This window comes from Capra hircus, chromosome 13, assembly GCF_001704415.2.
Source record: "Capra hircus breed San Clemente chromosome 13, ASM170441v1, whole genome shotgun sequence".
Classification (NCBI taxonomy): domain Eukaryota; kingdom Metazoa; phylum Chordata; class Mammalia; order Artiodactyla; family Bovidae; genus Capra; species Capra hircus.
In genome coordinates this window covers 31,656,806-31,678,953 of record NC_030820.1, presented here as the reverse complement: position 1 = coordinate 31,678,953, position 22,148 = coordinate 31,656,806, and the positions used below count along the sequence as shown (strand labels likewise).

The 22,148-nt window shown below is 38.5% G+C and overlaps 1 protein-coding gene across 1 annotated transcript in view; it reads right to left on the bottom strand.

Annotated features, from left to right (window-relative positions):
- The window catches only part of MRC1 (mannose receptor, C type 1), a 112,387-nt gene that overhangs the window by 25,015 nt on the left and 65,224 nt on the right, over nt 1-22,148 (bottom strand). Inside the window, exons 14-23 of the mRNA XM_005687981.3 lie at nt 21,772-21,859; nt 20,010-20,154; nt 17,599-17,640; nt 11,174-11,337; nt 10,059-10,126; nt 8,561-8,661; nt 6,803-6,945; nt 6,347-6,461; nt 2,819-2,985; nt 256-358 (exon numbers count right to left, since the gene is read on the bottom strand). Of these exons, the coding sequence (XP_005688038.1) occupies nt 256-358; nt 2,819-2,985; nt 6,347-6,461; nt 6,803-6,945; nt 8,561-8,661; nt 10,059-10,126; nt 11,174-11,337; nt 17,599-17,640; nt 20,010-20,154; nt 21,772-21,859 (1,136 nt within the window). The remainder of the gene's footprint in view (nt 1-255; nt 359-2,818; nt 2,986-6,346; nt 6,462-6,802; nt 6,946-8,560; nt 8,662-10,058; nt 10,127-11,173; nt 11,338-17,598; nt 17,641-20,009; nt 20,155-21,771; nt 21,860-22,148) is intronic.

Here is a 22,148-nt window from a genome sequence, read left to right as displayed (position 1 = left end):
GCTGATTTTCTGGTAACAGATGAGTGAGCACATTCATCAATAAATTACAGAAAATATCCTTTTTGTCTGTCACAGGCATCCATGGATGAAAGTGTGAATCAAATAAACATATTGATGTGCGAGGGGTCATCTTTTTTAAGCAAAAAAATTTTTAGAGCAGTTTAAGACTCACAACAAAATTGAGAAGAAAGTCATTCTTAAAAAATATGTAAAAGGGCCCCCTCTTACAGGCTGGTGAGGTCTGTTAGGACTTACCAGGTTGTGTCTGACATATATAACCTCGCTTACTGTCACAGGTGTCATCCATCCACTTTCCCGCATCCCTTGTGTTCCCTCCAATAACAACAACACAGTCAGCCTGTATAGTCATGGAAGGGAAAAGAAAAAAAAAAGCCAAATATGGACCAACTATTATTAAACCAATCATTAAAAAGCAGAAAAAAGATCCTAATCCCTAACCTCCAAATTTTACCATAGTCCTAATTCATTCAAGGCAAAAGGAGAAGAGGGCAGCAGAAGATGAGATGGTTAGATAGCATCACTGACTCAGTGGACATGAATCTGAGCAAACTCCAGGAGACAGTGGAGGAAGAGGAGCTCATATGCTGCAGTCCATGGGGTGGCAAAGAGATCGACACAACTCGGTGACTGAACAACAACAATTCTTTGACAGCACGTTCGATTCATCCTGACTTTCCACACAATTGCACCCACTTCCATGCAGATCCCTCACACTGAACTCTTGCTATTTTAACTGAAAATTAAGACAGTTCAGTTCAGTTCAGTCGCTCAGTCATGTCCGATTCTTTGCCACCCCATGGACTGCAGCATGCCAGGCTTCCCTGTCCATCACCAGCTCCTGGAGCTTACTAAATTTGGAGGCTGGTTCTGAGAAATGTTGCTATCAGAAATGCCCAGAAAGCTACCACACCTTTCACTATGGCCAGAGTCATCTTCTCAGCCTCCCCGCCTCCAGCCTCATTATCCCTTGAGCCTTAGCTATCTCGAACCCTCTAATCCTACATTTCTGAGATTCTCCACTCTTCCCTTCTTAGCTATTATCTTTCATTATCTTGGCTCAGCATCTCTGTTCTAAGCCAGGAAACTGTACAGAACAAGCATATTTCCTCTGCAAAATGCATGTGAACATTTCTCTCCCACTCTCTTTATCAAACTCTGTCTAATCCTCTTCATTTTAAAAGCTCTGAAATTGTAACAACACATGTGTTGATTTCTGTGTGTGTGAAATATAAACTTTATATTTTTATACAAGCTAAGAAAAAAAAATAGGAAAAAACTAAAAATTAACAAATTTTTTGCCCTGTATGGTCAGTTTATAGATTAGTTTCTGTTGTTTCTCCTTTTCATTATGTTCTTAAAAAAAAAAAAAAAAAACCTGAGCCATAATGAATTTTGTTGTTTTAAATAAAATTTATCACTCATCCATGAAGTCTTTCTAAGAAAACCCTATCTCACTCCATTCTACTTTTCAGGCCTCATTTATGTAATAAGGATTCAAAGAATTTCTCCTCAGAAGATCATTTACCCATAACCAGAATATAGTTACCCTACACATAGCAACCAAATTAATTATTATAAAGATGCCATCCTGATCAAATCAATTTTTCTGCTCAAACTTTTTGTTGCTGCTGTTGCCTATTTGACAAAGTCCAAACTCTTTCCTAGAGCATCTAAATTTCTCTAAATTCTGTTTTCCACTCTCTAAAGCTGACTCCTACTTCTTTTCTGCATGAAACTCCTGCTATATTCAAAGCCCTTTAGTCCTGCCTAAACCCAGCTTGTGTCTTTTTCTTGAAGACTTTATTCACCTTTCCCACTTAACGTGACTCCCCCATCCCCTTGCCACATTCCCCTAATCATTGTGTTTTAAACGTCTTGAGTGAAAAGACCCATAGCTGATTCTTCCTCATATTCCTTCTTCCCACCAGAGGAAAACTTCCATAGACATGTTGCATATGTTCCATAGATATGGAGTGATTAAATCACTCCATCCCATAGTAAGTTTCTTTCCTCCTAACTGCTATCATGCTTTATAGCTTCTTCTCATTACACATTTTCATTCTGTTACAGTCTTCTTTCTTGTACAAGACTTGATATCTAGCTGAAGTGTAAGCTTCTTCAAGGTAAGAATAAAATCTTATGTGCCTTCATGTATTTTGAAATGCCTAATATAGCATTTAACATTGATTGCTGCTGCTGCTGCTGCTGCTAAGTCGCTTCAGTCGTGTCTGACTCTGTGCGACCCCATAGACGGCAGCCCACCAGGCTCCGCTGTCCCTGTGGCTTTAATGATATAAGATCAAAAGTAGTGAAATAATGAATCCATCGTCTGCCTCTTAGATGAGTGTACAAAAGCACTTAGCAGACTGGTACATGGTCTGCACCCTGCAGACGGTAGCTCAGTCACGATGATGATGATGGTGATATCTTTAGAAGCAGGAGTAGTAACTATATCCCAAATACTACAACAGCTTCAGGAGTTTAGGGGCAGCTGATGCAAAAAACATCGGTAACTCTGGGTTCAAGTGTACATGCTGACTACAACATAAGCCCATGTTGGAGCTGACTTTCCCTATTCCGCACTACCATCACCATCTCCTCCTACCCTTAACCTAAAGATACAGAGTTCTTAACTGAATTTATATTCCTTTGTTCAAGGCTGGTTCAGTCTGAAACAGTTAAAATCTGTAAGAATGAATCAGATCAAAGTAGATTTTTCACAGAAGATTAAACACTACCATGGTGACCTGAAGCAAACTGATAGTGTACAGAGAGGTGACCTGAGAGTGATACTTACATCTTCGTAAGAAAGACTGCTCCTTCTCCCACCAGGGTATCCTTTCCCCCAGTTTGTGTAATGAACTCCTCGTCCATCTGTCCATAGGAAGGTGTGTTCTGAATTGATATCATTCAGCCCAGTCCAGGCATTAAAAGTGGAGTTCTTCATATGATATGTAAGAAATGCTGAAAGAAAGTTTCACAAGATAATTTTTAAACTTTGGGGGGAAATACTCAAATATCAAAAAAATTCCAAATACATGAATTTATAAATACAAAGCACATGATTAATGTCTTTATTATCATTTAAAAGTTTTACCATGAAAACAAACACATTCTATCCTGACCAGCATGTTATCACTTCAGATTTGGACTTTGAAAAGCTTCTCACAATAAAAAGTCTAGGTTTTACCCTGGTCACTGCAGACAGCTGTATAGGTTGTGCTCTGCTCAGGGGCACTGGAGCACTGGGGAAGGGGCAGCTAAAATCCAACCCATGCCCCACTCTCCATCTGGTACACCCAGATCTGTGTTGTGGTTGCCTACCATCCTGCATGAAGAAGAACATTTTTTCTGATACAAGCAGTCATCCTATGAGTTAGCAGGTATCCTAATTAGATAAATAAGATAATCTGACTATAAAAACTGGGGGCCAAAAAGAGCTCTTAATTCAGGAAAGTTCAAAAACTATCTGTCATAATAAAAAAGGATTGCCAAACCCAAAGGACTCCTCCACGGTGGCCAACTCCTAGGGGTCAGCAGCCATCCATGTCCAGTGAGTGTACTTGGATCCAGGGGGCATCCTGGTGCTAAGTGCTCACATCATTGGGAGAGAAATTCTAGAGAAATTTAGAGAGGGTAGGACAAACATGGCCTGCTGCTTCTTTACCAATTCTGTGGCAGAAAGGATGGTGGCAAATATGCAGAAGCTGTAAAGTTCCCCATCGTCTCTCCAGTAGCCCATCCCCGTGCCTCCCAAACCACAGCAGCTACCTTCTGAGGTCAGCAATCTCTCCCGCCAGAAGCCGTGGACACCTAGGGCAAGAGGGACACCTACTGGAAGAACCTTGACTCTACAACGGGGTCTCCGATCCCTGAGCCACAGACTGGTCCATGGCCTGTTAGAAACTAGGCCACACAGCAAGAGGCAAGCAGAAGGCGAGCAGAGCTTCCCTATATTCATAGATGCTCCAGATTGCTCACATGACCGCCTGAGCTCCACCTCCTGTCAGATCAGTGGTGGTTTTAGATTCTCATAGGAGTGTGAAGCCTTCTGTGAACTGCACATGTGAGGGATTTAGGTTGCATGCTCCTTATGAGAATTTAATGCCTGGTGATCTGATTTTTCATATGGTGGGTTATCTAATTATTTAACATTATATCACAATGTAATAAGTGCACAATAAATGTAATGCACTTGAATCATCTGGAAATCACCTCCGCATCCAGTCCGTGGAAAAATTGTCTGCCATGAAACCAGTCCCTGGTGCCCAAAAGGTTGGGGGGGGTGGTGTCACTGCTTTATAGGGCAATTTTCAAACATACACACTTAAACACAACTCCTGAATGCAAACAGGAAACCAAATGACTAAGCACTTGTGTTACTAATACAAAAGGTAAAATAGCAGGTTGCCTACAGAGATTATGTTTATTCATGAAAAAAAAAAAACAAAACACAGTTCCATAGAAGGGCCACTGCCACATGCTTAATCTTCAGCAGAAAAGTAGATGCCATCACCCTGCTCAGAAATTTGCTTATTTCTCAATTAACTAAAGGTAAAGAAAAAATTCTAATATTTTCAGAAAGAAAAGCGCATGGACAGATATATATTTTGTTTTTATTTCCCAAACAAGATCATAACTCTTGCCCTATCCCCAACTCGAAATGAAATGTGGAAAAGCTCTACCTGCCAATATTTCAACACTGACTTGTTTTCTGCCAAGAACTACAATAAGAATTCAACGTGTGCCTGTTTTGCCAGGAATAATGTTATTTTATCTGAAAATTGTTTCCTTCTGCACATCTCTATTACCCAGGTTCTAATTTTGTGATGCCAGGAATCAGAACTTTGTGGTTAAGAGCGGAAATCAATTATTGTGTTTCTCTGCTGGGTAGCTAAGCCCAAAATGTGGTAGACTGGTTAGAGAAATGTGAATATTATACTCTTGAATTTTTTTATTGTGTGCTATGGTTTGACACTTTTGTTCCAGCATCTGGCAAGCTGCTGAACTTGTCAAAGGTTCTCAGAAAAAGCTTGTTGATTTAGTGTAGAATGCATTCCAAAAAAGCACATGGTGGCATTCATGAACTGAAATTAACACTTGGGAGAGTGACACACAGGGTTCCAAGGTCTTTCTTCTTTCTTACATTTTTTGAGATAAACCATTTTTTTTTCCCAGTAAATGATTTTGGAAGTCAAAGAACCTCAGAACCAAAAGGGAACTCAGAAACCATCCAGTCCATATCTCTCCCACCACAACATCTGCATAAATTCCTCTGTACAATAAATATTTATTGAGCATCTTCCAGGCTATATACCAATCAACATATGTGACTCTGCAGCACCCACTTGAGTACCTTCTAATATAAGCATTTTTACAGTCCTTTAAAAATGCATGAAACAACCCATCCAACTAACTCTAATTATTGGAATAAGCTCCTAATTCTGAGATTAAATTTGTTTCCCTGAAATTGCCCCTCATGGGTTCTAAGTCTTCCTTCTCGAGTCATATGGGACAATCCTTCAAAGTTCACATCTCTTCTGACTGTGAAATTTAGGGTCCTTCAAACAGTTCTTACTCATGGCTAGCTGTGATTTCAAAACTTTCATGGCCTGCAGTTGGTCAACATCTTTTTAAAAGTAACTAAGCAAATATCTACAAATAAAGTGGCCCCAAAAGACCAAGTGAAAGGCGTCAAGTACCTCCTATTGACAACAATATAATGAATTTTACTATCTGCTATATGGAAATAGTATGTTTCCTCCTTCTGTTCTTTAAAGCTCTGGCTTATTCTTATGTTTTATCAGTTTTTTTCTCAATTTGTTCAATGTTTGTATTGGAAAATTAGTTTTACTGAATTATAAGTTATAGGATCAAGTAACTAGAAGAGTAGTAAATGGAAAACGAACAATTTAAAAATTTTATTCCGAGAAAACCTCTACTTCTTTGGCTCTTTTGTGAACAAACTGGTTTGGCAGAAACCGATGGAACTGAAGCTGGAAGACCCAGTTTGATTCCCAGTCCTACCCTTTCCCACCAAGCTCCTTGACCTAAGACTTCCTGAACACCACTTCCTCATTCACACTGGACTGATGATTCCTGCTTCAATAGGTTCGTTATAAAAATGGAAAGGTAATCTATACATAAGACATTCAGCACAGTGCCTACAACTAATAAAATAGTTCTTAATAAGAGCTTGTTCTTCCTTCCTAGACTTTACTCTAGAAAACCAAAAAATCATTTACTATAAGCAACAGTCTACCATTTTTTTAGGGAAACAATTACATATTTATGTGCATCACTGACAATAAAACAGCCCACACACCTTGCTCTTTTTCATTGTGTATGGATGCCAGATTTCCTCCAAATCCTATGCAATCTTTTCGTGCCTCTTGCCAATTTTTTCTTTCTTCTTCCACAAATCCAAAGATTTTGAAACACTGGGATGGAAGGGAAAAAAACCTTAGGAATTACATACAGATAATACTGTGTACTAAAGAAATGAAAATGATTCACAGCTAAATATATGTTTGCTCACAACCAATCAGAAATGGAGAACAAAAAAGTTAGTTTTTTTCCCCCTTGGGACAACAGGCACTTGTGTATTTGGATAATATCTTCAAGTCAACTCTCAATTCCCATAAAGAATTTAACATGGGAGCTCTTGCTTAAAATTCTCTGAAGTGATGAGGCAAGCAAAAGTTAACTTAAAGCTGAAAGATTTGCATTGTCACTCTCCATACTGACCAGAGCCAGGGCTACAACTAGATTTTCTTAGTACCTTGTGATTGTAAAAATTCCAACCTTCTTTACAACCTCCTGGGACTGACACTGTGGTCGGGACAGCTGTGGCATTGATACTGCTGTTATGGCGCTGGCAGATGAAGGCATTTGGATAACCACAGTTAATGTCATTCCAAAACCCTGACAAACAACAGTATAGTTATATTAGATTTACATATTTACCTTTAAACCACTTTTTCTCCCCAAACAAACAACTTTTTATTGAAGTAAAGTTTATTTGCAATGTTATGTTTTGAGTATACAGCACAGTGACTCCACTTTATATATACTATATAAAAGAATCTGAAAAAGAGGATTATATAAGAATCATACATAAGAATATATATATTCTTTTTCAGATTCTTTTCCATTATAGGCTATTATAAGATATTGAAATAGTTCCCTGTGCCATACAGTAGGTGTTTGTTGTTTATCTATTTTACATATAGTAGTTAAAAATACTTTTAAAAATGTGGTTATATTATATAAGGATTCTCAAAAATGATTTATACTACAAACATCATTTACACAAGAGACCAGACAGATCTATGTGGATAACCTTTTGAGCTTTCACTTAAACCAGTAATAGTTCAATTTTAATCAAGCGCTTACTATGAGCAAAGACTACATTAGGTGTTACACAATTATTGAAATAGCCAGACTTCCTAGTAATAATAATCTAATGATATCTAAACTTTATATATGTAAGCATTTGCTTAGTAGTTTAGATGTATGATCTCCTCAATTTTCTCGACATCAGATACATTCTGTTGTTACTCCCATTTTACAGATAAAGACATGGAGATAAAAAATGTCTCATAAAATGAGAAGAAGTGAGGAGACTGTGTCATTCATTAGCTTATTTATTTATAAGAAGAAAGGATATAGTATCCATTCACCTTACAAATTGGACAGTTGTGTTGCTAAAATTAGAATTCTTCATTCTCTCTTCTTTTCTTATCTGATGTAAGCACACAACTTGCTACTTTTAGCCTAGGGACGTAGCAAATGACACATCACACCACAGAGCAGATTCTACTCAGCCATAAAAAAGAACAAAATTGTGCCATTTGCAGAGACATGGATGGACCTAGAGTTTAGGTCCATACGGAGTGAAGTAAATCAGAAAGAGGGAAACAAATATTGTATATTAATGCATATATGTGGACTCTAGAAAAATGGTATAGATGAACCTGTTTGCAAAGCAGAAATAGAGACACAGACATGGAGAACCAAGATATGGACACCAAGGAGAGAAAAGTGGAGTGAGATGAACTGGGAGATTGGGATTGACATCTATGCACTACTATGAGTAAAATGGATAACCAATGAGAACTTACTATATAGCACAGGGGGGAAAATGAAGGTATAATCTGTTTGTGGAATATATATTAAGTTAACCTTAAAAATGCATTCCAATATACTTTAGGTACAGACAAATACTGCTTGATTCCACTTACATGAGGTACCTAGAAGAGTCTAATTCATAGAGTCAGGAAGTACACTGGTAGGTGCCAGGGGCTTGGGGTGGGGGGGATGGGGGATGGGGAGTTAGTGTTTAATGGGGACAGAGTTTCAGTTTAGGAAGGTGAAAAATCAGGAGATGGATGATGGTGAGATTTTACAACAGTGTGAATTGTACTTAGTGCCACTGAACTGTATAGTTAAATATGGTTAAAATATTATCTTTTATATTATGTAATTTTACCACAACAAAAAAAAATTTTTTTAAAAAGAAGATTGTGATCTTGTCTACCTGAATTTGAATACATGGTTACACAGTTTTCATCATCATTTGCAAAATTGGGTTCACCTGTGGCCCAAGCCACATAATCCACTTTGCTTCCATCCATCCAACTGGAAAAGAAAATTCAGGTATTAGGCAAAAATCTAATTACAAGAGTTGGCTACAGCCTAGTGGTGGGAACAGGCAAGTTAATTAAGATGAAGAGACCACAGCATCTTAAGCAAAGAAAACAGAAATTTCTACAGAGACCACTAGGAACCCCTGAAAGGTAGCTGGTGCTCCTGGGGCATTGAGATCTCCTGTAGCAACCGGATACCTGACTAGTCTGCCTTCTTTTCCCTCCCCAGAAGAGGTAAATGCTTTCATTCTTGAAGTGAGAGAAGAAATGGAGATTCCCAGTTACCCCAGAAGTTGACTCGAAGTAAATATCTTCCCACAGTATTTCTTGGGCATGATTCCCACAAAACAAAACTACCCACAGAGAGACAGAGAACATAGAGTTTCTCATTGGGCCCCATTCTCTGATTTTCATGTTTACTCTGATTTCTTCTAAGATAGGTGAAAGTGAAGGTTGCTCGGGCCTGTCCAACTCTTTGCAACCCCATGGACTATACAGTCCATGAAATTCTCCAGGCCAGGACACTGGAGTGGGTAGCCTTTCCCTTCTTCAGAACCCCTTCCCAACCCAGGGATCAAACTGGGGTCTCCTGCACTGCAGGAGGATTCTTTACCAACTGAGCCACAAGGGAAGCCCTCTAAGATAGGTAGGCCAATAAATTATAGAAATTCTGAGGCTATTAGCTGGAAAGAGAAAGGAGATCATTGAATTCAACCTTTTCTTTTGGAGGTGGTTAAAATGGATGCTTGCCCAAAGGAACATCAAACATCCTGATCTTTAAAAATAATTTATGTGGGACTTTCCTGATGGTCCAGTGGTTAAGAATTCATCTTCCAATGCAGGGGACACAGGTATCATCCCTGGTCAGGAACTGAGATTCCACACGCCAAGGGGCAACTAAGCCTGTGCACCTCATGCTCTAACGAAGACCCAGAGCAGTCAAAATTTTTTTAATTTCTAAATCTTTAAAAAAAATAATAATCAGAGTGAGTTTGGGTCTTTCTTGCCAAAAACAGCAATAGCAGTCACAATTGGTTCTGGGCACCAAAGACAGTCCAATGGGAATAATTTTTCAAATAAATTCAATATTCATATCTGGGTAATACATCTCCCTAATAGATGACTTACTAACAGTTGATGACCTTCTAAAACAGAGAGGTGACATTTTGTAAGTTTCAATCAGAGCTTGAGTTGTTTATCTGAGAACAATACTGTTGAAAATACTTAAAAGGATTTTTTAAAATTAATTTTTTAAAAAGATGCTCTGTAGATTGAGAGCCCAGCAGGATTTTTTAAAATGCATTTAGCAAAAAGAAAGTCTGAAAATTGCTCTTTAGTGTTCATCACATCATTGTCCTTAGTAAAGTTGTTTTATTTTGATTTACTTACATAAATTTTTTATCCAAGCTGATCAATAAGCCAATAAAATATGCCGGCTGTACATCATTCCTGTTCACCTAGAACATGTAAGTTTACATATAGTTCAATCTTTACTTATATGATAAGCAAATTTTAAATAAAACCTACAGGTTAATGAGACAGGCTGTTAGGGACTTTTCTAAGGAGGCATTCAACTCTGTTGTACATTCAATGTTTTTCACAGAAATAAAATGGGAAAAAAATGCACATTATGTAACAAGCTGTATTTATATAGCAAATATCTTAAGACATTCTCTGTAATATCAAATACCATTAGTAATTAGATATTATTAAAGACATTATTTTAAACAAAGTAATCATTTGGGATTATGTGTCTAAGGAAAGACTTCTCCATCCACATATATATGGTGCAATACTAGGAAATATCTTGAAAATTTCAAACCATGGTATATCTATGAAGATGGAGATGAATCAGACTACATTCCAAAACCTTCATAATGAAATGAATTCTTACTCTTTCACTACTGTTGAGTTTAATTTTTCCTTCTCTCTTTCCTCTTTTCTGGATAACAATAAAGATACAATGAAGGTTTTTAAAGAGGAAGAGTGAGTGAAGGATGCTTGGAAAAAAAATCAATTATACTTTCACTGTTAGCTGAAATTTTGGTACAGTCAAGAAACAGTTTTATATGAATAATCAAGCTGTACTATCTATTGACCAAGAGACTAATCCAACTAAGACATAAATTAATAATCAACTTGCACTGTGCACAAGGGTTCGGGACTGATATGTAACAACTAGTTAAGAATGATAACCTTTGAAAACAAAATTAGTGAAGTCAAGCCATGAAGTCTGGATTCTCCCAAAGCCCAGTAAGTCCTCTCCAAAAGTCTAAACACTGTTTCTGAGCTCTATGATTCTGCACTGAATATTCCAGCATTCAAGTCATTCACTTATGTGATGGCCAACACCCTCCTCCCTTCCCCTGGGACTCAAATCTTTACTCTTGACCTTAGGAGGTTCAAATTCAGCACATAATTGGAAATTGCACCGTGAGGTAGCAATCGCAGACATTATTGTTGCTTATCACATGTTACTATTTCATTCTTAATCACAGTCTTACATATTTCCATAGAAACTTCTTTTCACTTTCACTTCGGATAGAAGTAAGATCACCAAAATTCCTCTTGCAAAATTCCCGTGCCTTGTCCATGGTTGCCTTCTCTTTGCTGAAATAATACTGGTAGTCTTTGTAAATAACCCACCCATCATCGGTGACTGGTAGATCTGAAAAATAAATGAAAAAGGTGATGAATTTTACTTAGATGAATTCAAGAATCTGGTATGTAAGCTACACAAAAGTCAAAAGGGCAGAGTATCCCTTCAGAGGTATCTGCAACTCAGAGAACTCAGAAGGAGCAGAACATTTATGCCAATACAGACTGAATTACCTAAACCCAGATATCTACTTTCCAACAACTCTGTAAAAACTAAGTTCCATGTATCATTATTGGGTAAGAGAACTCCCAATGTTACATTCTTCAAAGAATCACAGAGCTGGAATGATTAACATACATGTACCCAGATGTTCTAGATTCAAAGAATAGAAGCCATGAGAAAGCAGTTTTCATCTCAGTGCAACAAAGAGGTTTTAACAGATGTACTTTGGTGCTTCAATGTATGGAATTCCCATACCCAGAGAGCCTCCAAGGCTTCTTCCCAACCAAAGAATTCTATGGTTCTGTGCTGTAGCAGGCTGAATAGGAGTCCAAAACATACCCAGGTCTTTTTTGTTTTTAAAATTTATTTGGCTGCTCTGGGTCTTAGTTGTGGCATACACTGGGATCTTTAGTTGTGACAGTGTGTGTTCTAGTTCCCTAACCAAGGATCAAACCTCGGCCCTGCATTCGGAGCATGGAGTCTTAGCCACTGGATCAACAGGGAACTCCTGATACCCAGGTATTAATATCTGGAATCTGTAAATGCTATACAGAAAAAAGGTACTTTGTAGATGCGATTAAGTTAAAAACTTCATTTTTTTTTTAATTTTTATTTTTACTTTATTTTACTTTATAATACTGTATTGGTTTTGCCACACATTGACATGAATCCTTTAGATGGAGAGATTATCCTAAGTTTTCTAGGTAGGCCCTGAATGTAATTAAGTATCCTTATAGTGGGAGACAGAGGGAGATGTGAGTACAGAAGAAGATGGCTTTGTGACAAATGAAGGAAGATGCTACATCGTTGGTTTTGATGATGAAGGAGTGGGCCATTATCCAACAAATGTAAGGAATGCAGCTCTAGAAGCCGGTGACAACAAGGATATAGACTCTCCCTTAGAGCCTCTGGAAGGAGCATGGTCCTGTCCATCCCTTGATTTCAGCCCAGGGAAACTGAGATCATATTCCTGACCTCCAGAACTGTAAGAGAATAAATGCGTGTAGCCACCAAATTTGTGGTAATCTGTTACAGCAGCTATAGGAAAGTCATATATGAGGCCCCTGGATTTGATTCATGAACACTGAGAAATTGCATTAACATGCCTGATGTTTGTGCATGTCAATATCTGTCTGGAGGAGAAGATGCAAGTTCTCATAAGATTCTGAAAGATATTAAGGATCTCTTCTATCTTCCCAGGGTAAGTATTCCGCCCCCCCACCCCACTGAGAAAGCAATGAGAAAAAAAAAAAAGCTATAAATATCAGAAAAGAAAAAAAATGCAGGAGGAGAACAAGATGGCAGAGGAGTAGGTTGACATGGAATACATCTCTCTCCACGGATACATCAGGAATACACCTTCAGGCACAGAAGTGCATGCAGAGCACCAGCTGAGAGCAGACAGGAGCACCTGAGCAGCGGAAAAGAATACACAAAACCACGCAAAACTCGGTAGGAGGAAGGAACTAGGGGGGAAGGCAGGAGTGTCAGTAGGACTGGACCTGCCCTCCGTGGGTGGGAGAACTGAAGCAGGGGTCCGATCCCCACATCAGGGCAGCTGTCTGAGTAAGAGGAGAAACATTAAAGGCTCAGAGTGAAACAGCTGATCTGTGGCAACCTAGATGGAATGAGAATCAGATAGTCCTTGCTGTAGCTATACACACCCTGGACAGGGACGCAGGTCCTGTGGAAGGCGCAGCAGCTGGGAGCTGGAGTTTAGGGACTGTGGAGCAATCCCAAGGTGAGGGAGGGTTCCTGTTGACTGTGGAGAGATGGCGAGGGGATGTGAAGGAGGAGGTTGTGGGGGGAAATGCCTGTGGAGGAAAGCCACCATGGAAGCAAGGTGATACTGCTGAATCACGCATAGTGGGCGGAGTCATCACCATAGCCTCTCTCTCCCCATCTGCCAGCTTCAGCAGCTGAACAATAGAGAGGCTGGCCCATCAAATGTCTGATGCACTGAACTACAGAGTAGGACCCCACCTAGGGTGCCCCTTTAAGTGCCTGACATGCCTGTCTACAGAGTAGGACCCCAGCCAGGGGAGCCCCTCTATGTTCCTGATGTGCTGAACAACAGAGAAGGACCCCAGGCAAGGGAGCCCTCTAAGCGCCTGAATGGGTGGAGCTACAAACAACAGGTTACTGAAGAAATCAAAAGGGAAATCCAAATATTTCTAGGAACAGATGACAATGAAAACATGACAACTCAAAACCTATGGGATGTAGCAAAAGTAGCTCTAACAGGGAAGCTTATAGCAATACAATCCTACCTCAAGAAACAAGAAAAACATTGAATAGACAACCTAACTTAACACCTAAAACAACTGGAAAAAGAAGAACAAAAGAAACCAAAATTAATAGAAGGAAAGAAATCATAAAGATCTGAGCAGAAAGAAATGAAAAAGAAATGAAAGAAACAATAGTAAAGATTAATAAAACTAAAAGCTGGTTCTTTGAGAAGATAAACAAAATTGACAAACCTTTAGCCAGACTCATCAAGAAAAATAGGAGAATCAAATCAACAAAATTAGAAACAAAAAAGGAGAGGTTACAACAGACAATGCAGAAATACAAAGGATTACAAGAGACTATTATGAACAATTATGTGGCAATAAAATGGATAACCTGGAAGAAATGGACAGATTCTTAGAAAAGTTCAATCTTCCAAGACTGAACCAAGAAGAAATAGAAATTATGAACAACCCAATTACAAGCACTGAAACTGAAGCTGTGATCAAAAATTTCCCAAAAAAAGGCCCAGGACCAGTTGGCTTCACTGGAGAATTCTATCAAACATTTAGAAAAGAGCTAATGCCTATCCTTCTAAAACTCTTTCCAAAAATTGCAGAGGAAGGAACATTTCCAAACTCATTCAATGAGGCCACCATCATCCTTATACCAAAACCAGACAAAGATAACACACAGAAAAGAAAACTATAGGCCAGTATCACTGATGAACATAGATGCAAAAATCCTCAACAAAATTTTAGCAAACAGAATTCAGCAACACATCAAAAAGCTCATATAGCATGATCAAGTTGGGTTTATTCCAGGGATGCTAGGATTCTTCAATATATATAAATCAATGTGATAAACCATATTAGCAAATTGAAAGATAAAAATCATATGATAATCTCAATAGATGCAAAAAAAGCCTTTGACAAAATTCAGCACCCATTTATGATTAAAATTCTCCAAAAAATGGGCACAGAAGGAACCTACCTCAACATAGCAAAGGCCATATATGATAAGCCTACGGCAAACATTATTCTCAATGGTGAAAACCTGAAAGCATTCCCCCTAAGATCAGGAACGGGACAAGGGTGTCCACCTTCACCACTATTACTCAACACAGTTCTGGAAGTTCTATCGACAGTAATCAGGGAAGAAAAAGAAATAAAAGGAATCCAGATCAGAAAAGAAGTAAAGCTCTCATTGTTTTCAGATGACATGATACTGTACATAGAAAACCCTAAAAACAGCATCAGAAAATTACTAGAGCTAATCAGTGAATTTAGCAAAGCTGCAGGATACAAAATCAATACACAGAAATCACTTCCATTTCTATATACTGACAATGAAAAATCAGAAAGAGAAATTAAGGAATCAATCCCATTCACCACTGCAACAAAAAGAATTAAATATCTAGGAATAAGCTTACCTAAGGAGACAAAAGAACTATACACAGAAAATTATAAGACACTAATAAAAGAAATCAAAGATGACATAAACAGATGGAGAGATATTCCATATTCTTGGGTAGGAAGAATCAATATTGTTTGACTATACTACCAAATGCAATCTACAGATTCAATGTGATCCCTATCAAATTACCAATGGTATTTTTCACAGAACTATAACAAAAAATTTCACAATTCATATGGAAACACAAAAGACCCCAAATAGCCAAAGCTATTGAGAAAGAAGAATGGAGCTGGAGGAAATCAACCTTCCTGACTTCAGATTATACTACAAAGCTACAGTCATCAAGACAGTATGGTACTGGCACAGAAAGAGAAATACAGACCAATGGAACAGGATAGAAAGCCCAGAAATGGGGAGGGAGGTGGGAGGGGGGTTCATGTTTGGGAACGCATGTACACCCATGGTGGATTCATGTCAATGTATGGCAAAACCAATACAGTATTGTAAAGTAAAATAAAGTAAAAAAAAATAATAATAAATGAAAGAAAAAAAAAAGAAAGCCCAGAAATAAACCCATGCACCTATGGGTACCTTATATTTGACAAAGGGGGCAAGAATATACAATAGGGCATAGATAGCCTCTTCAATAAATGGTGCTGGGAAAACTGGACAGCTACATGTAAAAGAATGAAATCAGAACACTTCCTAACACTATACCATACACAAAGATAAACTCAAAATGGATTAAAGGCCCAAGTATAAGACCAGAAACTATAAAACTCCTAGAGGAAAACATAGGCAGAACACTCTCTGACATAAATCAAAGCAAGATCCTCTATGAACCACCTCCTAGAGTAACAGAGATTAAAAACAAAAGTAAACAAGTGGGACCTGATTAAACTTAAAGCTTTTGCACAGAAAAGGAAACTATAAGCAAGGTGAAAAGAAAACCCTTAGAATGGGAGAAAATAATAACAAATGAAACAACTGACAGAGGATTAATTTCCAAAATATACAAGCAGCTCATACAACTCAATGCGAGAAAAACAAACAACCCAATCAAAAAGTGAGAAAAAGACCTAAACAGACATTTCTCCACAGACGACATACAGAGGGCTAACAAACACATGAAAAGATGTTCAACATCGCTCATTATCAGAGAAATGCAAATCAAAACTACAATGAGATATATCACCTTATACCAGTCAGAATGGCCATCATCAAAAAGCCTACAAACAACAAATGCTGGAGAGGGTGTGGAGAAAAGGAACACTCTTGCACTTTTGATGGGAATGTAAATTGATACAGACACTATGGAAGACAGTTCAGAGATTCCTTAAAAAACTAGGAATAAAACCACCATATGACCCAGCAATCCCACTCCTAGGCATATACCCAGAGGAAACCAAGATTGAAAAAGACACATGTATCCTATTGTTCATTGCAGCACAATTTACAATAGCTAGAACACGGGAGCAGCCTAGATGCCCACCTGCAGAAGAGTGGATAAAGAAGTTGTGGTACATATACACAATGGAATATTACTCAGCCATAAAATGAAATGCCTTTGAGTCATTTCTGATGAAGTGGATGAACCTAGAACCTATTATACAGAGTGAAGTAAGTCAGAAAGAGAAAGATAAATATCATATTCTAATGAATATATACGGAATCTAGAAAAACGGTACTGAAGAATTTACTAACAGGGCAGCGATGGTGAAACAGACAAAGAGAATAGGCTTATGGACATGGGGAGAGGGGAGGAGGGGGTGAGATGTATGGAAAGAGTAACATGGAAACTTACATGACCATATGTAAAGCAGATAGCCAGTGGGAATTTGCTGTATGGCTAAGAATCTCAAACAGGGGCTCTATATCAACCTAAAGGGGTAGGATGGGGAGGGAGATGGGAGGGAAGTTCAGGAGAAAGGGGATATATGCATACCTATGACTGATTCAGGTTGAGGTTTGATAGAAAACAACAAAATTCTGTAAAGCAATTATCCTTCAATAAAAAAATAAATTAAAAAAATAATAACCTGTACACGAATAGTATATTAACACATACATATGGAATTTAGAAAGATGATAAGGACAATCCTATATGCAAGGCAGCAAAAGAGACACAGATGTAAATAACAGACTTTTGGACCCTGTGGGAGAGGGCGAGGATGGGATGATTTGAGAGAATGGCACTGAAACATGTATATTATCATATGCAAAACAGATGACTAGTCCAAGTTTGATGCATGAAACAGGGGACTCGAAGCCAGTGCTCTGGGACAACTCAGAGGGATGTGGTGGGGAGGGAGGTGGGAGGAGGGTTCAGGATGGGGAGACACATGTGCACCCATGGCTGATTCATGTTGATGTGAGGCAAAAACCACCACAAGACTGTAAGGTGATTAGCCTTCAATTAAAATAAATTAATTTTTAAAAAAGAAAAAAAATGGAAACACCTACTGTCGTGAGGAGCTGGTGTTGGCTCAGGTTTGGGAGTCTGTCCTGGAAAACAAGAGAAAATTAGATATAAAAGGTGATTGAATTTGTACTATTTCATACCCTCTGGTTTCATTATTTTCATGGAGCAATGTGGCTGAAAGTCTAACTCTTCTTTCTTTTCCTTCCACTCTCCAATGCTACCATCATGTTGTGGGGGAGAAAAGCAAAATGAGGGGTTTAAGAGTTCAACAAACTAGGTACAATACCACTAAAAACTGGAAGACAGTTTTCAAGCACAACAAGTAGCATTATATAAAGAAAGGAAAGAACACGAGTTTTGGAATCAGAAAACCTAGGTTCAAATCCCAGTTCAGGTTTAAATTTCTTACCTTTAATTTTCTCAGCTACAAAAAGGAGTTGTCATACACATAAAGAGATGGGATAAAATATGCAAGTTATCGGTATTTAGAAGCTGCTCAATAGATGTTATTTTTACAGTAACACATCTTATAATCAGCTGTGAAAGCACAAATTTTCATTATTTGAAACCATTAGATATGAGCTATATATTTATACAATATAGTTTCTTCAAAAAAGCATATTCTTACTAAATGCACGTTTTATGAAAAGTTAAATATTCTTCTTTCTAAGTAGTTAATGATCTCCTTGGACTTTGTCAGAATCTGATAAAAGGAATCAAGTTATGTAGCTTTTGGTTTAATGAATTTAACATCTGTAAGAATAGCACTGCCAATAACACACAAGGAAATTAGTCCTTGGGAGCAAAGGGACCTTTAAAGAAAAACTGGCCATTATTCATTCCTCCAAGTTTCTGCAAAATGCCAGGCTGTATGAAGCACAAGCTGGAATCAGGATTGCCAGGAGAAATATCAATAACCTCAGATATGCAGATGATACCACCCTTATGGCAGAAACTGAAGAGGAGCTAAAGAGCCTTTTGATGAAAGTGCAAGGGGAGAATGGAAAAGCTGGCTTAAAATTCAAAATTCAAGAAACTAAGATCATGGCATCTGGTCCTATCACTTCATGGCAAATAGATGAGGAAACAGTGCCAGATTTTATTTTCTTGGGCTCCAAAATCACTGCAGATAATGACTGCAGTCATGAAATTAAAAGACGCTTGCTCCTTGTAAGAGAAGCTATGACCAACCTAGACAGCATATTAAAAAGCAAAGATATTACTTTGCTGACAAAGGTCCATCTAGTCAAAGCTATGGTTTTTCCAGTAATCATGCATGGATGTGAGAGTTGGACCATAAAGAAAGCTGAGTGCTGAAGAATTGATGCTTTTGAACTGTGGTATTGGAGAAGACTGTTGAGAGTCCCTGAGCTGCAAGGAGAATCAACCAGTCAATCTTAAAGGAAGTCAGTCCAGAATATTCATTGGAAGGACTGATGCTGAAGCTGAAACTCCAACATTTTGGCCAACTGATGTGATGAACTGACTCACTTGAAAAGACCTTGATGCTGGGAAAGATTGAAGGCAAGAAAAGAAGGGAATAACAGAGAAGGAGATGATTGGATGGCATCACCAACTGGATAGAAATGAGTTTGAGCAAGCAAGAGTTGGTGATGGGACAGTTTTGAAAGCCTGGCGTACTGCAGTCCATGGGGTCACAAAAAGTCAGACATGACTGAGTGACTGAACTGAATGGATTCATTCCTCCATCCTGAAAACACTATAAACACTCATCTAAGCAAGAGTAAGGCAAACAGCAGAAGAGCAACACAGTATTTTCAGCAAGAGTTGGAGCTGTAGCCAAGGTTCCCAGACAGCAGAGGGCGATGTGGTTCTATTTATCTGTTGACAAAGGAGGATGTTAATATACATTTTGGTTCAAGGGTGGGCCTATTTATCTTAAAAGAATCTGACTTGGCTATGTGGAGTTTTGTGAGTCATTAATCACGACTGATACGTACGCATTGATCATTGTTGACCATCAACAACATGGTGGATCTTATAGCATCAGGGGCCTCAGAATGGTGCCAACTCTTCAGATGAACATCCTTGAGAAATCAGTGTGCAGTATATTCAGACTGAGGGAGATAGCACCTACTGGATGATGAATGTGGGTCAGAGGGTGAAAATCCCCCAACAGAAATCGCACTCTCTTTACTCTGCTTACAGAGTCAAACATCTACCCACTCCCATGACTGTAGGAACTGAACAGGAACAGCAGCTCGTGAGAACTATTTTGGAGGCCATGCTCCGGTCCAGGCCTTTTCATCCTCTGTTCCTTTGGAAGATTTATCTGTGTTCAGCGAGTTCACTCTTATCCTGTGAAGTGATGGCCCTTGGCAGTTCCCTTATATTATTCCGCTTGTTTGGTTGCATGAATAAAGGGAAGACTTTGGGATCACAGGAGGTCAGTGTTCCAATCTGAGATAAAGCAGAGGGCAGGTCATCCTACCTTTTCGTATCTGGCAAATCCAGTTGTTAAGATGTTCACAGTTAATGTCATTCCAGGACATAGCAGGGTCACCTTTTAACTCGCCACAGTATTCAACATTTTGATAATTATTAGGTTCTCCATAAGCCCAATTTTCATATGACACCTATGTTAGAAACATCACATTACAACCATTAGCCAATACCAATCATCTATCCCTAGGGATTCACTTGGTAAAGAATCTGCCTGCAATGCAGGAGACCTGGGTTCAATCCCTGGGTCAGGAAGATTCCCTTGGAGAAGGAAATGGCAACTCACTCCAGTACTCTTGCCTGGAGAATTCCATGGACAGAGGAGCCTGGCAGGCTACAGTCCATGGGGTCACAGAGTTGGACACGACTGTGTGACTAACTTTTGCTTTCATCCAAATACAAAAGGAAAGATGTTCACTTTTTTATTCTCTTTACTTTTTTTCACAATATGTTTGCTTTGAAAACAAGTTTGGTGAGAACAGCTGGGAAAGAAATAGTTCCTATTACATGGGAACTTTTGAAGCTGAATAGGGTATTTTAATTATTACAAAATTTTATTTATTCTTATTAAATAGAATGTATCCAGGACCACAAAAGTGGGATTTGTATATAGGAAAAACTTGGTATAAAAGTTACAATTCTCAGTATTGGGAGCTCCTAAATTTACAACTCATCCTGAAGGGATAACATTTCATTGTGATATTTGAAACTTTCTTTTATTAGAGGGATAGGAGAAAGAAATGGAGAAGGAAATGGCAACCCACTCCAGTACTGCTGTCTTTAAAATCCCATGGATGGAGGAGCCTGGTAGGCTATAGCCCATGGGACTGCAAAGAGTCGGACACGACTGAGTGACTTCACTTCACTAGGAGAAAGAAATAAAACTAGTTCTTCTTACAAACAAAAAGGACTTCTGAATATTGCTAACAAAGTTACCAAATGTTGCCAAGATGAATACTGGAAATAAGTGGAGGGCTAGGATTAGGTCCACTATGGTGTTTTCAGAGAGGAATCAGAGCCTATATCATGACCTATTTTCCAGAGATCTAAATACAAAATCCTTGTTATCAATGGAGCCATCAAATAATCCACCCTACACAAGCACTTTGAGAAGTTGCTAATGGGTGGTAAGAGGAGGGAGAACTGAAATTACACAAAATCACTCCCTGCAATGACTGCCAGCTTGTGCCATACCCTCCCGCTTCCCCATTGCTGAGAATGGAGAAGTCTGACAGAAGTCAGTGGTTGACAAAAGTCAGTGGTTTCTAATAGAATATCAAAAGTGTTTCCATATCTCCTAGTCTATAAGACATCATAAAACACTCAGTTTTTAAGAAGTCTGCTGCTGCTGCTGCTAAGTCGCCTCGGTCGTGTCCGACTCTGTGCGACCCCATAGACGGCAGCCCACCAGGCTCCTCCATCCCTGGGATTCTCCAGGCAAGAACACTGGAGTGGGGTGCTACTTACATACCAATTTGGCATGAGAGAGGGAAGACATTATTCCATATAAATTAGAAGAATGAGTTTACTGATTTTTTTCAGTCTACCATGGTTGCACCTCAGGTGAACAGAACTGTCCTGGGTCAGAGGCAGAATAATGACCCTAACATAGCATTCATTTTGCATAGAAAAATGTCTCTAACTATCATCATAACTCATCTTACCAAAAATTTTGAGTAACCCAAAAAGATAACATCAAAATAAAGAAACAATAATAGTAAGGTAAGTATCTATGAAATCAAATTACTCACAGGGGATCCATCACTCCAAGTAAAGCCCTCGGAAGGACTTCCATATGTCAGTCCCAACCAAAATAGTTCATGGTAGCTTCCACTAGCCCTGCAACATACAAGATATAAAGGCAGCTTATGCCACTATATGAACCAAATTTGGTTACCTATGAGTCCTAATCAAATTTGAAAATGACTCCCAAAATATAAATTGGTTAGTACACAGGTGAAGGAGTAAATGACTAAATATAAGCATTATGCAACAGTTGCACATTTTGGTACAACTTGTAAATATCCTGAAAACAAGCTGCTGTTTGAAATAATTGTAAAGCATTGAGATATTCACTCATTTAATAAATGAATAATAAGTGTCTTATGCTTTTATAGAGCAATTCATC